The 15,752-nt window shown below is 37.9% G+C and overlaps 1 protein-coding gene across 1 annotated transcript in view; it reads right to left on the bottom strand.

The window, feature by feature from the left end:
• Positions 1-11,947: 11,947 nt before the first annotated feature.
• Positions 11,948-15,752, bottom strand: part of LOC145788346 (collagen alpha-6(VI) chain-like) — a 37,239-nt gene continuing 33,434 nt past the window's right edge. Inside the window, exons 33-37 of the mRNA XM_082600123.1 lie at positions 15,461-15,604; positions 14,143-14,334; positions 12,957-13,019; positions 12,315-12,381; positions 11,948-12,018 (exon numbers count right to left, since the gene is read on the bottom strand). Of these exons, the coding sequence (XP_082456249.1) occupies positions 11,948-12,018; positions 12,315-12,381; positions 12,957-13,019; positions 14,143-14,334; positions 15,461-15,604 (537 nt within the window). The remainder of the gene's footprint in view (positions 12,019-12,314; positions 12,382-12,956; positions 13,020-14,142; positions 14,335-15,460; positions 15,605-15,752) is intronic.

The raw sequence follows: 15,752 nt of genomic DNA, 5'->3' as shown, positions 1-15,752 counted from the left end.
TAAACGTGAAAGTTGTTAGGTTAATAAAGCAAAACATACTCTTTTAATTTGTGTTAGTTTGGTATTTTTATTGTAAAAAATGAATTGCTGAGAATTGGTACAAAATAGTAAAGTTTAAGTTAGCGCTACATAAATGTAATGCCTACTTTAGATTGGCAATTAATCCATTCGAGTAGATGAAGCATAATGCCATCCAACGATAGTAAAATTGTTAGAATCCGAGCAGAAATGAGAAAGCTACAGCATATTTGGTGGAGGCACTATTCACCGATCGCATCAAACTGTGGGCGGCTTGTAATGAACACTCGAAACTGATCGCTTTGTGTTTGCATTGTTTTGGTAAAAAGCTTCGTCGAGCGGTTACGTTTGAACAACGATTGCTCGTTTTGTGGATTAGATATAAATGTGAAAGTTAACATATGAATAAAGCAAGACATATTCTTTTAATTTGTGTTGGTTGGGTTTTTTTATTGTAAAAAATGAATTGCTGAGAATTGGTACAAAATAGTAAAGTTTAAGTTAGCGCTACATAAATGTAATGCCTACTTTAGAGTGGCAATTAATCCATTCGAGTAGATGAAGCATAGTGCCATCCAACGATAGAAAAATTGTTAGAATCCGAGCAGAAATGAGAAAGCTACAGCATATTTGGTGGAGGCAGTATTCATCGATCACAGCAAACTGTGGGTGGCTTATACTGAACCACGATCGAATCGCCTTGAAAAATGCATTGGAAAAAAGCTTCGTCGAGCGGTTACGTTTGAACAACGATTGTTCGTTTTGTAGATTAGATATAAATGTGAAAGTTAACATATAAATAAAGCAAGACATACTTTTTTAATTTGTGTTAGTTTGATATTTTTATTGTAAAAAATGAATTGCTGAGAATTGGTACAAAATAGTAAAGTTTAAGTTAGCGCTGCATAAATTTAATGCCTACTTTAGACTGGCAATTAATCCATTCGGGTAGGTCAGTCATCATGCTTTCCAACGATAGGAATATTGTTAAAATCCGAGCAGAAATGAGAAAGCTACAGCATATTTGGTAGAGGCAGTATTCATCGATCACAGCAAACTGTGGGCGGCTTATACTGAACCACGATCGAATCGCCTTGAAAAATGCATTGGAAAAAAGCTTCGTCGAGCGGTTACGTTTGAACAACGATTTCTCGTTTTGTAGATAACATATAAACGTGAAAGTTGTTAGGTTAATAAAGCAAAACATACTCTTTTAATTTGTGTTAGTTTGGTATTTTTATTGTAAAAAATGAATTGCTGAGAATTGGTACAAAATAGTAAAGTTTAAGTTAGCGCTACATAAATGTAATGCCTACTTTAGATTGGCAATTAATCCATTCGAGTAGATGAAGCATAATGCCATCCAACGATAGTAAAATTGTTAGAATCCGAGCAGAAATGAGAAAGCTACAGCATATTTGGTGGAGGCACTATTCACCGATCGCATCAAACTGTGGGCGGCTTGCAATGAACACTCGAAACTGATCGCTTTGTGTTTGCATTGTTTTGGTAAAAAGCTTCGTCGAGCGGTTACGTTTGAACAACGATTGCTCGTTTTGTGGATTAGATATAAATGTGAAAGTTAACATATGAATAAAGCAAGACATATTCTTTTAATTTGTGTTGGTTTGGTATTTTTATTGTAAAAAATGAATTGCTGAGAATTGGTACAAAATAGTAAAGTTTAAGTTAGCGCTACATAAATGTAATGCCTACTTTAGATTGGCAATTAATCCATTCGAGTAGATGAAGCATAATGCCATCCAACGATAGTAAAATTGTTAGAATCCGAGCAGAAATGAGAAAGCTACAGCATATTTGGTGGAGGCACTATTCACCGATCGCATCAAACTGTGGGCGGCTTGTAATGAACACTCGAAACTGATCGCTTTGTGTTTGCATTGTTTTGGTAAAAAGCTTCGTCGAGCGGTTACGTTTGAACAACGATTGCTCGTTTTGTGGATTAGATATAAATGTGAAAGTTAACATATGAATAAAGCAAGACATATTCTTTTAATTTGTGTTGGTTTGGTATTTTTATTGTAAAAAATGAATTGCTGAGAATTGGTACAAAATAGTAAAGTTTAAGTTAGCGCTACATAAATGTAATGCCTACTTTAGATTGGCAATTAATCCATTCGAGTAGATGAAGCATAGTGCCATCCAACGATAGAAAAATTGTTAGAATCCGAGCAGAAATGAGAAAGCTACAGCATATTTGGTGGAGGCAGTATTCATCGATCACAGCAAACTGTGGGTGGCTTATACTGAACCACGATCGAATCGCCTTGAAAAATGCATTGGAAAAAAGCTTCGTCGAGCGGTTACGTTTGAACAACGATTTCTCGTTTTATAGATAACATATAAACGTGAAAGTTGTTACGTTAATAAAGCAAGTATTTTTATTGTAAAAATGAATTGCTGAGAATTGGTACAAAATAGTAAAAATCAATAGGCATTCCGCTTTTACTTCTATTCCGCGTTTTTGCACCCTTCCTAAAAGTAGTTGCGTTTTTTTGCATGACGTCACATATTTTCGTGACGTCACTAACCAAGGCGGCCGATCCTAAACCAGCACCCAGTAGACAGGGTTTCTACAGCTTGTAACAAACATTCAATTTACAAAAATCACAGTAGGCTTGCAATATCACCTTTTATTTGTCAAAAATGCAATTAGAAGTTTTGAATGCCAGACTGCTGCAATTAAAAAACTTCTAAAATACTACTGTAGCATGATTTTCCGGCAAGATCGATGTTAGCTTGTAGCTACGCTACAGTGTGATAAAATTTATCATATTGTTATTAAACTATAGGACTAAAAATGCATACGGTAAGTGTATCATTCATCAGGCAACATAAAATGTTTTCCTGTCTATCAATCAACTGTTTGCATAATCCACCAAAAAACTCAGACACGCCTGCAAAATTCATTCCAAACAACTACCGGTAACCAATTAGAATTATTGTGCAGACAGGAGCTGAGGAGCATTTTTCCTAGCAGTCAGCACCAAAGAACTTCAACTTCATTTGAGAAGGGGCTATTCCTATAATTACCATATATAGTAACCATTGTCTGTGAGGCTATGGTTACCGTACGTCACTCGAGCATGACGTCATGTGCCCAAATGCATCTTTTTTAAGAAAAGTAAGGTGGGGCATGTTTCGAGAATAGCAGTTAAGTTGCTTTTAGTTTTATGTCAGACCATCACAGCGAAAACAATACACGTTAAGATAAACATGGATTTATGAACTGCTGCGAACAGACTGTTACTATCAATCTTTGTATTTGGTACATTACGACTCAGCTCTTCGGAGTTGAGTACCGGTACCTGCTTTGTTTCTACTTTTTATGTTTGATTGTAATTTGGATCATCTTGAGTCTAATGCAAATAAATAAATAAAAAAAATAGCAAAGCTCTATAAAAGGTAAAAGCGACAAAACGCGAACATTATATATCGTGCTGGAGACCGAAACACGTACGATAGGTAACTAAATTAATAGAAAATTGGCACGGTCCCAATACCTTCAGAAAATTTTATGATAACATAAAAGAGAAATGGGATGGTTTATTGCTTCACTGACGTTTCGCGCACCATGACAATGCGCATCCTCAGAGCGAATAACATACAAAATAAAATTTCACCAGGTTATATACTGCAGTGCGATTGAAGGCAAGAAAAAATAAAATAAAACACGCAATATTTTAAAAAATTGGCCAATAATGTGTGAGCGGTTACTTTCCTCGTTAAATTACGTAAAAACTTCCAACAATAGACATAAAAATTCGAAGCGGTGACGACCAACAGAAAACAGTCGTCACCGCTTCGAATTTTTATGTCTATTGTTGGAAGTTTTTACGTAATTTAACGAGGAAAGTAACCGCTCACACATTATTGGCCAATTTTTTAAAATATTGCGTGTTTTATTTTATTTTTTCTTGCCTTCAATCGCACTGCAGTATATAACCTGGTGAAATTTTATTTTGTATGTTATTCGCTCTGAGGATGCGCATTGTCATGGTGCGCGAAACGTCAGTGAAGCAATAAACCATCTTGTTTGTTGTTAATTTTACTTTCAATTTCATCAGATGAACGTAGCAACTAGTGCTAGAAACGATAATTGTCCTGATGAACACCCAAACTTTTCAGTATTCAATAAAAGAGAAATTACAAACAAATATGAAAACAACAACATATAGGCTATTGCTTAATCAGCCCATATAGCTTTTAGTTGATATTTTCAAGATTGGTAGCCTATAATAATAAGCTTATTTATTTGCATCAGACAAAGCCAGTAGCGCACCCAGAAAAAAATTTAGGGGGGGGCTAATTTAGAAATGTTGGCCGAGTGATTTGCAACAATAATGACAGTAGGCCAATGCCCATCCCTTTGATTAATATTTAAAGGCACTCACCGGCCACGGCCCACAACCCACCGGTTGCCGATGCATCAGGATTCGTTCTCTCAATCAGATTACAAGTTGGCCTAGTGAACCCCATGGTATTAGAACCATCAGCACTCTCATCCCTACGTCCACTCTCGGAATCTTCTATAGATCTCGACTTTTTCGTCATGTATGACAAAATAGAATTAGCTTTCCGTTTGCCAACACAAATAACTGCGAAAACAACAACTAGCGCAAAAACAGTTTGAAACAAAACACTAATTTTGTGAACAGTAAATGTGATGTGGACATTTTTCCTACTTACAAAACATTCAAAATTAGTTCGTATTTTCAATTAAAGTCCCAGACGCTTTCGTCTTTCTGCTCAAATATCGTATATAATTTTACATGTTCGTGTGATTCAGCATTGACGTACGGTCAGAGCGGGGGGGTCAGAGGTGGGCAAAGTTACTTTCAAAAGTAACTGAGTTACAGTTACAGTTACTTGGCCAAAATAGTAACTGAGTTACCGTTACAGTTACCAATTTTAAAAAGTAACTAGTTACCGTTACTAGTTACAGTTACTAGTTACTTTCAGTTACTCACAAATCTGAACATAAAATTCTGCACCTGGCCAGCTCTGCATGCAAGCCCAGTTTAACCGCAATGTTTGATATATAGTGTTAGAGCCATCCATGCTAACATAACAGCACAAGTACAAAACCAACAAGGTTTTATTTAAAAAAAATACTCATTAGCTTATATGTTTATTTCCTTTGAGAAATACGAGCATTTCAAAGTGCTCGTCACTCAGGCCCGCCCTTTTGGGCTTTAAAATGTCCATCCTTGCCCAATCGTCGTCGTTGTGTGAGCCCCTGGGACCGAAAGTCTATCCTTTTACCGCCCCAGATTCACGATGTTCCCGGACTACACTGGAAGGCTACTAGAGAGCAGCCAGTCTTTGGTTTCATCATCCATGACGCAGACCTTCCACTCCGTTAGGTGGCTTGAAGATGTTACAGTCATCGATGATGTCCGCCCCGATAGTTCAATTGGTTAGCGCGTCACTTCTGGAACGAAAAAGCTTCAAGATCAAGCGGCACTGGTTCGACTCTCAGGGCATGCGCTTGAGCAGCGCACGTTAAGGACTCCTCTCTATTTAGCGGCATCTAATAGATGGAATAATTTCCCGGCAACAAGACTTCAACAATCGGAAACTTCACTCTGTCAATCTCGGTGACCGGGCCTGCGTCAGTGATTTAAAGCCTCTACAAGTATGCGAAACTGCCAGGATTAAGTTCTGCAAGAAGCTTTCCCAGTCCGAGGATAAAGATTTAATCAATCAATCAATGATGTGGTCTGCGGTCTGTTCCTCGGCACCACATTCACAGGAGGAAGAGGCCATTTCCCATTGGTGCATGGTTGAGCGGAAAAGCCCGACGCCCGTACGGAGACGGTTGAGGCGCACCCATGCCTGTCTTGGTAGTGTCAGGTCGACGGAGCGTGTGTCGGCGTCGGGGATGAAAGAATAGTCTGGTGATGAACAAGTGCTGCAATGAAAACAATATTTCTACTGCAGCACTTGACGAAATGGGAGTGTTATGTTTTTAAAACAGTTTTTTCATCGGTCCAATTGTGAATCTGGATCCGCTTAACTTGTCCTCAGGGTCCGCTTCCAAATACTCCTGTAACAGATTCAACGCGCATTGCTTTCTTTTCTAGGTACAGTATTTGCGTAAAGTGGTGCAAAAGTCCTCCGTGGCTCTACTTACCACCATCCACTTCAGCGTCGCTGCTGCTCCCCTCTTCAGCAGACCAGTTTGCTTCTTCAATTGCTTGAAGCATGTTCTGTTTTATTTTTGTCTTCAATTCAGCAGTGTCGCTTAATGATCAGGCATTAAACACAGATAAGTCTAAATTGTAGGTGGTATGCAGTCGCTGTCCTCGAACCAATGACCAAATCTGGTTTGTATTGCTTCCACAAGAACGTCCACCAACGGCAAGCAAACAGCAATGCTGTTGCTGGTTTTAATGTCAGACAATCTTTTTAGAGGCATTGCAAGCGTTACACTAAATGCAATAAGTTTCAACTTCTTGAAGGTAACTATAACTAACTGACTATAAGCATCAACAAATTTCTTTTAATCGCTGCGTGTTTCTTGATGCTTAAAGTCAGTTAGTTAGTTACCTTCAAGAAGTTGAAATTTACTGCATTTTTATAAATATTTTCAGGTTCCTGATGAGGGCTTAAGTTAAACCGAAAACGTTTGACTGTTAAATTCATTTGTAAATATGTAAAATTTATTATTATAATGCTCAACCCTGTTGCATTGTTGTGTCTTGCCTGTCTTTGGTACATATTGATTAATCGCCAAAAACAACTAATTTAGCCAAATCAGTTATAAAAAATCGCCAAAAAAGAGCTAAATCATAAATATGAAGCTAAACGTCTTAAAAAATTGCCAGATTTCTGGACTTTGGCGATCAGTTCGCCAATATGGCAACCCTTCTCCACCAGACCACAAAACAAAAGTAGAACCGCGCATGCGCAGTGCTGCGCCGATACATCTGCGAAAAAAATGCATTATTGCGCAAAACGCAGCAAACACGCACTAAGCAAGACACAAACACGTGCAGAGAAATAAACGGCAATTAAAAACTAAAATTTCAATACAAAAGTAACTTGTAACTGTAACTGTTGAAAAAGTGTTAAAATAGGAACTAGGTACCGCGTTTCGTTACTTTTGGAAAATAGTAACGAAGTTACCGTTACAGTTACTCAAAAAGTAACTAGTTACAGTAACTAGTTACTTTTGTAACTAGTTACTGCCCACCTCTGCGTACGGTACATCGGTATGTCCACCCAGGGGCGCCGGAAGCGGGGGGGAGATGCTCCCCACCTTCAAGTTAAGGATGGTAGAAGTAGGGGATTGCTCACTCAAAAGTAAGATTGACAACTTATCTGGAGGGTCATAATGTTTTGACAAAATTTGATGCAACTACAGCTTGAGGTCTACTGCCATATGTCGCATACTCAGGTGCAGTTTATATGATCTGCCCACGTTTGTACAAAATGTGTATCGCCAAAATAAACGTAGGAAATATGTGATATCATGTTCATTTAATAGTATTCAAGTCATGATAATGCAGCGGTATACTTCACGCAACAGCGGTAACGGTAAGTAGCCTCAAACTGCTGTAGTGAGGTTTTGCAGATTTTTTAGCACCCAAAATTTTAACCAAATATAACAATTCATTTGATGAGAATAAATTTACCTAAAAGCAAAGAAAACGTTGTGCAGTTCTGTTAATTTTTGAACTTCTTAGTAACCCTCCAGCTGTCCTTTTCGTAGGAAAAATCAGTAAAGTGAGTCGTCCCGGTATTCTACTGTCCCTTCTTCAAGTTGTCTGTAGATGGAGGGGTAGTGGTGCCCTTTTAAGGTCATGTAAGCTACTGCACATTTTGCAATACAGTATAACAATTTCTGCTATTCGCTTTTAGCCTAATTATAATCTTTCATTTTTGGCTTAAAATAATATTCACGCCACAAAATTATGTAACTCAGTAGGTTACATCAATATGACATAGCATGACGCCCTTCTTTGTATACCGGACACTTATAGGCTATCATTACTCAATTGTGAGCTGATAGATGAGCATTATCGCTATAGCTTATCTTAAAACTTTTAAAAAAATTGGTCTTTCAGTAAACAAAAGTGCCCTTTTTTCATAATCCTGCCACTCCCACCAGTCAAAAATCGTTCCGGCGCCCCTGTGTCCACCAGACATTTGACTGCGGGAAAGGGTCGCTAGTCCTCACACCCGTTGGTCGACGTTGCCTTACATGCGAGAGTGGGAGCTCGCAATGTTGGGGGTGCTCAGCGAAGGCAAGTTGACCCTTGTGTTCTGTGCCACATGACCACGAGCGTACTGGAGCATCTGAATTTTAGAGACTTAAAGAAAAGTGCCACCCAAGACCATATCATGGAGTGTTCTTTTTGCCCAGATCAAAAATTCTCTGCTGACTCATTAAAAATTTTACGCAAGAGCAAATCCCAATTTAACACCAAAATTCAGGAAGCACTGTTATGCTACAACCCAAATTTAAACAAACAATTATTTGCTGGAGGCGCGTCCATTCTCCTTAATATTTACTTGATGTATCACGTTCCCTGTGGTGCAAACTTTTTTGTAGTTATTTATGTAGTTGCCTTTTCTTAATGTAAATTTACTTTCAAGAAGTTGAAATTTATTGCATTTTTTAATTATTTTTAGATTCCTGATGAAGGCTTAAAGTTAAGCCGAAAATGTTCCACTGTTAAAACTATTTGTAAATATGTAAAATATATTGTTATAATGCTCAGCCCTGTTGTATTGTTGTGTCTTATTCATGTCTAACCTGTAAGCAAAAGGTATAAATCGGGAACATACAAAAGTCAAAAACTTGATTTTTTTGTGGCGGGTTTGGGGGGGGCTTGAGCCCCCTTAGCCCCATGCTGGGTGCGCTACTGGACAAAGCTGTCCATATCCAAAACAAAACAACGAAATAATACACAAACTGCAAATGCACAAAGGTCACAGAAAGCCACTTTGGATGTCGTCAGCACTCTTGCATCAAGATGTGTTTCCTTCACGACCATCAGCACTCTTGTAACACACCATAGCCGATCTTCAAAGCAAATGTCTATTTATACAAATCTTGAAAATATCAGCTAAAGCTATAGGCTACGGTAGGCTATGGGCTAATAAAGCTTTTGCCTAAATAAATGTTTTTTTTTGTAACATTTTCTTTTTTTATTTCTTTTTCCATCTTAAATTTTTCTGAAGGTGTTGCTGCCGTGCCAAATTTCTTTCAACTTAATTAGGCTACTTACTTCGGTCACAAGCACGTTTTCACGTTCACGTTTTGTCGTTTCTACCTTATTCTCGACCTTTGGTATTTTGACGTGTATTATTTTTGCTGTGATGGTCAGAAATAAAAACAACTGAAGCTATCTTGAAAAATTAAAGACAAACGGAACAGCTTTAGGGATGACTAGCTGTCTAGATTTGGTGCCCTGTAGCTCTGCTCGTAAATTTCGTTGGTAATTGACAGAGATGTACGTATACGCCGCAAATTTTACGCCGCATACATGCGGCGTAGACTTTTTGTTTACGCTAACGCTTGCGGCCACATTTTTTGGATAGTTTGCGCTTGAGGCTACGCCGTAAAGTTTTTGCGGTTTTTTAACGCATAACGTCAACGCATACATTTTAATGTCCTTTTTTCGCTACAACACGCCAATACCTTCCAGCACTGCAGTTGAAAGAATGTTTCCAATGGGCAAAGACATATTGCAACCAAAACACAGCAAACTGTCAGATGAACACTTTCAGATACTTGTGTTTCTTCGTGGAAATTCAAAATAAAACTTGTTTGTTTCAAGTGGTTTATACCGTGTGAATGTTTGGCACCTATAGCAAACAAAATTCGTTTACGCTAGTGTATGCGCTGACGCTGACCCCGCCAACTTTTTTTTAGAAGTTACGTTGACGCATACGGCGTATGGTTTTTCGAACGTTTGCGTTAACGCTGCCGGCGTCAATTTTTTTTTGTATGCGCGTACATCACTGGTAATCGCTAGCCAGAGAATGATCGCTGCACGCACGGCAGTGCTTGTTTACAGATGGGTTATTGAGTTTCATTGCCGAGATTTCTTCAGCTTGTTTTCATTATTCAGAGGTCAACGATGAAAGGCTACCCCTTTGACGATTTTTCGATTAGTAGGCTACAACCGGGAGCCAGTAGCGGCGCCACCCACTCCTATTTAGGGTCAATTTTGTAATTCTAAGACTTTGTCAGCTCGAGGATAAACACTCAAAAAAAACAACCAACAGGGCCACCACCAATGTGTGAAACCGGATTGAAGGGTTATACTGTAACTGTTGAAGGGTTATACTAACTAGGCTATTGTGTGATGTGCAGTCTGACCTAGGGACGGTACATTACGGGACGGGCAACTCCGTTGTTCCTTCAACATTAGAAGGGTCGATTGCCAATTTGACATTTTTTTACGCTTTACTGCTGGCTTGCTTTCAACTAAAAACTTTAAATTACTTTAAAACACCAACTTTACTCTTCTTATATAACCCATAAAAAGTAAAATATTTTGTAAATTACAAAAAACGTAACCCTTCTAGTGTTGCGGATAAGCCAAAAGCGGATGAGGTTTCGCATCCCTATGATCTACAAACCCTAAGTCTGACCATAGAAAGAGCTCAACACCTGCTCTCCTGGGCCACATCGAAACGGGCTTTGCCTGAGGATGGGTTTCTTTTATGTCCGGTTTTCTTTCTTCATCCTATTATTATTATTATGATTGCTCATCCACATCAATATTGGAACTGGCAAATTCAATCCACAACACTTTTCATTAGGCTGTCATTCATTACTACATGTGTGCTTCTCTCTGTTTTTGTTTTATTTTTTGCTATTTGTTTTTTGGGGTTTGTGGCCGTGCTAACTACTGATATATAGGCTAGCCTACTACATGATTTTCCATTCAAGCACATTTTAAACCTTTCAAGGTTTTGCCACCTTTTCCTGTTCATTAACGTGCTGGTAGGTTTATAGGCTATCGATTTTTGTAGTTAGCATCTTTTTCGTCCCGGACGCGTTAATGACGAAAAGTAAAATGAATGAATGAGTATATAGCTTATAGATACCAAGCCTATCCCCGTTACACGCTATCTCATATAATAAATCCAATAAACACTTTCTGCTAAAAAACTAAATTAGCCGAATTCTGCAAACGCGATAATTAACAAAATAATGTATCAAAGTAGGCTGGGGCGCTAGGCCACTATCAACACATAACGGACTGATATCAAAGTTATTAAAAATAAGATAGCCTACGATGTTTTTATTAACATTTAGATTGTTTTTCAAAACTGCAAGATTCGTAGTAAGCCTAAATATATAGCCATATAGCCTACTTGACCAAAATGCTGTATGAATGATATTTTCAACAAAAAGTATACATCTGTAACAGATCTACAAACACATTTTTGCAGATGCCATGCTTATAGAAATCTGTCTGAAATACAATACGTTAGGGCTAGGCAATATCACCTCCATCGCCTCTCTTATCCTGACTCCTGAGCCAAAACGTAGGCCTAGGGTTGAGTTGTTTTAAAGCGTATTTTGCGCAACAGTTTATGCAAGCAATCCAACATTACCGCTTAGCAAATGAGACCGATCATATTCATTATAACTTCATGGCGCAATAATTAGGAGAACTTACATTGCAACACCATGGACCCATCTCGTTAAAGTTGGTAATTTGTTGTGTATGAGTTGTATCAATAAAGACTGACTGGAATGTAAAAGTGAAAATTTCCCGTAAGTGAAATATATTTGCACGGACAACATTATCGTAATATGATTATGTTACAAAGCAATTGTTAAACATTGTTAAAAGTCAATAGGCTTATACAATAAGGATGGTGTCAAATATTAAAAGCAGGCTGCGTTGTAACGTCAGTCACAATGCATTGCTGCAAGTTAAGGTTGCGATACTTGGTAGACTGATCTGGGATTTAAATTGAGTTGAACCATGAGAGCTTGTATTTTATCTGAAACAAAATAAATAAAAATTTAGATTTATTACACTAATAGCAGTCATGTTGTATTTTGTACCCATTGCCACGGCATAAACATCATACAGCATATTGCGAATGACAGCATATATTATACAGTAGCCTATAGACTACAACAAAAACAGGTAGGGTACCGAGAATCAGCAAAAGGTCATCAAGTCACTGAGTCAGCTATTCCAGTGTCTTGCCAAGATACAGTTCACCGTTCTTTGAATTATTTTGTAGCTAAACTTATTAAGCTTCTGTACATTATGTAACATGGCTTACAGTACCTTCAACGATTTGTGTTGCAATTGACTTGGCAAGTTGTCTGACTTCATTTGTTTCAGCTTCTAGAACCTGGATTTAACATTAACTTTTTAAACAAAAGCTTTAAAATGCTGCAGACGTTGAATCAATGTAGCGAAAAATGATTCTGCAAAATCCTTGTGTTTAAAATCCTTTACCAAATCCTTGAGTTTTTCATTTTGGTCTCGATCACGTTTTAATGTTTGCTTTTGGTCGCTTGTACCATGGACTACTATTTACAAGTCCATGCTTGTACTTACAGTACATTCAACCTTTTTCCTAGACGTTTGTTAAGTTATGGTGAGTAGTATTTTTCGGTTTGACTGTCGTAAATAAAACATGAAAGTAAACTGATTTTCTGCCTGAAATTGGATCCAATAAAAAACGAATTGCTACTTGGTATTGCTCCCAGCGCGGGAAGGACCCTATAGCATTGCGCATAGATGATTTGTTTCAAAAATACGAATTCAAATATGTTTGAACTATTTCAAGCATTTTCTAAATAGGCCTTTAAGTCTTAAAATCTTTAGGCCCTAAAATCTGGAAAGAGATTTTTCTCATGCGTGATAAATGAATTGTAGTTTACTCTAACAAAAAGAATGAGCCAAACTCTGCTAACAGTCTACCTCTGCTCGTTTCAATGATGGAAGACATCTACATTCAGCTGAAATTGCAGCAAGAGGTGCACACTGAAAAGCAACAAAAATTAGGCTTATAAAAATGAATGACCAACTCACAAGCAGAGCGAAATTGGCAGCTTTAATTTCCACAACTTGTTGATTGTGTCCTTTCAATAAAATTGATGTGTAGTTAATATTTTTGAACACTTCTTAATGCCTACGTTTGTGGTATGCGCTATGCACTATGCGCAATCGTCCGCTCTGTTTGCTCACTGGGTACGAGCCCGTCTCAACATCACGCGGCGCTGGTTCGACTCTCGTGTTGTGCACTTCAGCAACTCATTTCAGGACCGCTCTCCATTCAGCGGCACCTAGTGAATGGAATAATTCCCCGGCAACAGCACTTCAACAATCTGAAAACGTCACTCTTCCAATCTCGGTACGGTATCAAAGTACATACAACAAAACAATTCAGATAGCCTTCTCAAACGTAGAGTCAATCATTTGGCTATTTTTTAGCTTAATGGTTACCAGCTGCTCAGAAAAGAAGTCCTTTTCAAAACATAAAAAAATCAAAATTTAATTACGACCTACTTCTTCCTTCACAAGGTATAAAGTTTTTGTTTTTTTGCCATTCTAAAGGTCAAGGGGCTCTGTCTTTTACTATCCTTGAGTAGTAACTGTGAGTCGGTCAAGATGTTTAGGCAGGTCTCGACTGTCAAGCAGCCATTGGATTGATTGGTCATCCAGGTCGTGCAAACCGTGAACACATCATTTTGGGCATAAGGAATGGCCAAATTGCTGATAATGGGGTCTGCGGTATATATTCATCCTTGCCGCACTCACAGATCGTGGATGATGTCATCTCTCATTTGTGCATGTTGGAGCGCAATAGTCCATGCGCAAGCAATTGAGTCGTACCCGGGCCTTTCTTGGCAAAAGCATTCACCGGTTGAGTTGGGGCTAGTGTCGGAGATGAAGCTTTGAAATTTTGTGGAGTCTACAATGTCTCAAGACAGGTTATTTGCACTAAGTATTCTGTGTATTATCAGTGAAAAACTGAGACATATAAATTGTGATGAGATTTTGCTACAAGAAAGACTAGAGAAAAACTTAAGCCTACGAAAATTATTTCAAGAAATTCGTTTATTAGACCGATGCTAACTGATGCTTAGTAAATCTGGCAACTTACCTTTTTCCTGGGTATTTCCCAGCATTGTTCAGATTCCGTTTTTCCACAAACTAGAGACAGATCTTGTATATCCACAGCGGTAGTTCTCCTTTGTGAAATGACAAAACTAGCTAGAGCTCCTACATCATTCACCACAGGAGATCCAAACTTGAGATGCCTGGGAACTTGTTGGCAGTCTATCATCACAATTACCTATACAAAAATAACGTTTAAGCCAAAAATAACATAGTTTGTTATTTAAACTGGATATACGATGGATAATAAAGATAATGATGATGATATGCATGCGACGTAGGCTATTAAGCTATCTTAAAGTAGGCTACAATAGGCTATATTTTTGCATATAGGCTATAGGCGCTTAGGCCTAGTAGGCGGACCTAGTTCAAAATTTTTGTTAATTTTGAGATAGGCTATAGTCATATTATACGCTATTGATGCATATTTAATTTTCTGAAAAATCTCTTTTATAGACACATAAAGCCAACTTAATTACCTAAAACTTTATCAAGAATTAACAAGCTATTCATCTTGTGCTTGAAAATAAATTACGTAGTCACAATAACTTAAAATCACTATAAAAGCTGGAGAATAGGCCTACTGGCCAAGGACTAGTTTGGTTTTCGAAGAGTTAAAGATTCCTTGTTGTTAGAATCAATGTAAAATCGATTCAGGATGGTCAAGTTCAAACCTAACTGTAGTGTTAAGCAGTGGTGTACTCTGACCGTTTTTTGGGTGTTTACTTTTTATTAAAAAGTTTCAACACAGTCTTGATTTGCACAGTGACTCATTTGCACAGCACAGTAACTCAGTGACATCACTTTATTTTGATATGATCTGAACAGCTATTAGGCAAATTGCAAATCTAATGTGTGCTTAAATCTTGCTTTAAAAAGTAAACATCTAGAAATTATTCACCGTAGTTACGCCACTGGTTTTAAGGTTTTTGGATGCCCAGTCTCATTCTTGCTATGTTAATAAACATGAATTGTAGCAGACATAAAAATGACTGGTAAGTTGCTTTCAGTGGTGATAACATGTTGACAAAAAATGAGGAATTCTACTTAGATGTTAACGGAAATCTAAGCATTCACTTAGCAGCAAAAGCGAACGTTTTTAACTTTGCAATCAATATTACTATGTTTTTCATGCCGTAGTGGGGATTTGTTCACCTATGGTGACGGAGTATAGCTTAGATTAATTAGCCTAACAAGTCACAACTCAAAGCTTACATACAGTAATCCGACAATTAACATATAGTAAGGCATAACAGTAATATTAGAGATTTTGTTTTGTTTATATTTTCTTTGGATTAACTTACCCCGTGAGATTCCACAATTACTTCCAGCTTGTGATAGTCATGATTAAATAAACTAGCCACAAGAGGTCCTTTAAGAGTAATTGTTTCGACAAATGGCAAGGATTGTCGGGAAGATCGAGTGATGTACAATGCATGCCCTTTACCCTAGGAAAAGGCAAATGCACAAAAATAAATATAAATCTTAAACAACTTGCTGTCTGTAACCTTACAATACAGTTCCCTAAAGAAGCCCTGTTTTTAAAGTGTCGAGTGCACCGCAGACAGCGAGTAGCCTACGTCAAAGAGTGCAGTA

Source organism: Aplidium turbinatum, chromosome 2 (assembly GCF_918807975.1).
Source record: "Aplidium turbinatum chromosome 2, kaAplTurb1.1, whole genome shotgun sequence".
In the NCBI taxonomy this organism is placed as follows: Eukaryota; Metazoa; Chordata; class Ascidiacea; order Aplousobranchia; family Polyclinidae; genus Aplidium; species Aplidium turbinatum.
This window is presented reverse-complemented; position numbering and strand designations above follow the sequence as displayed.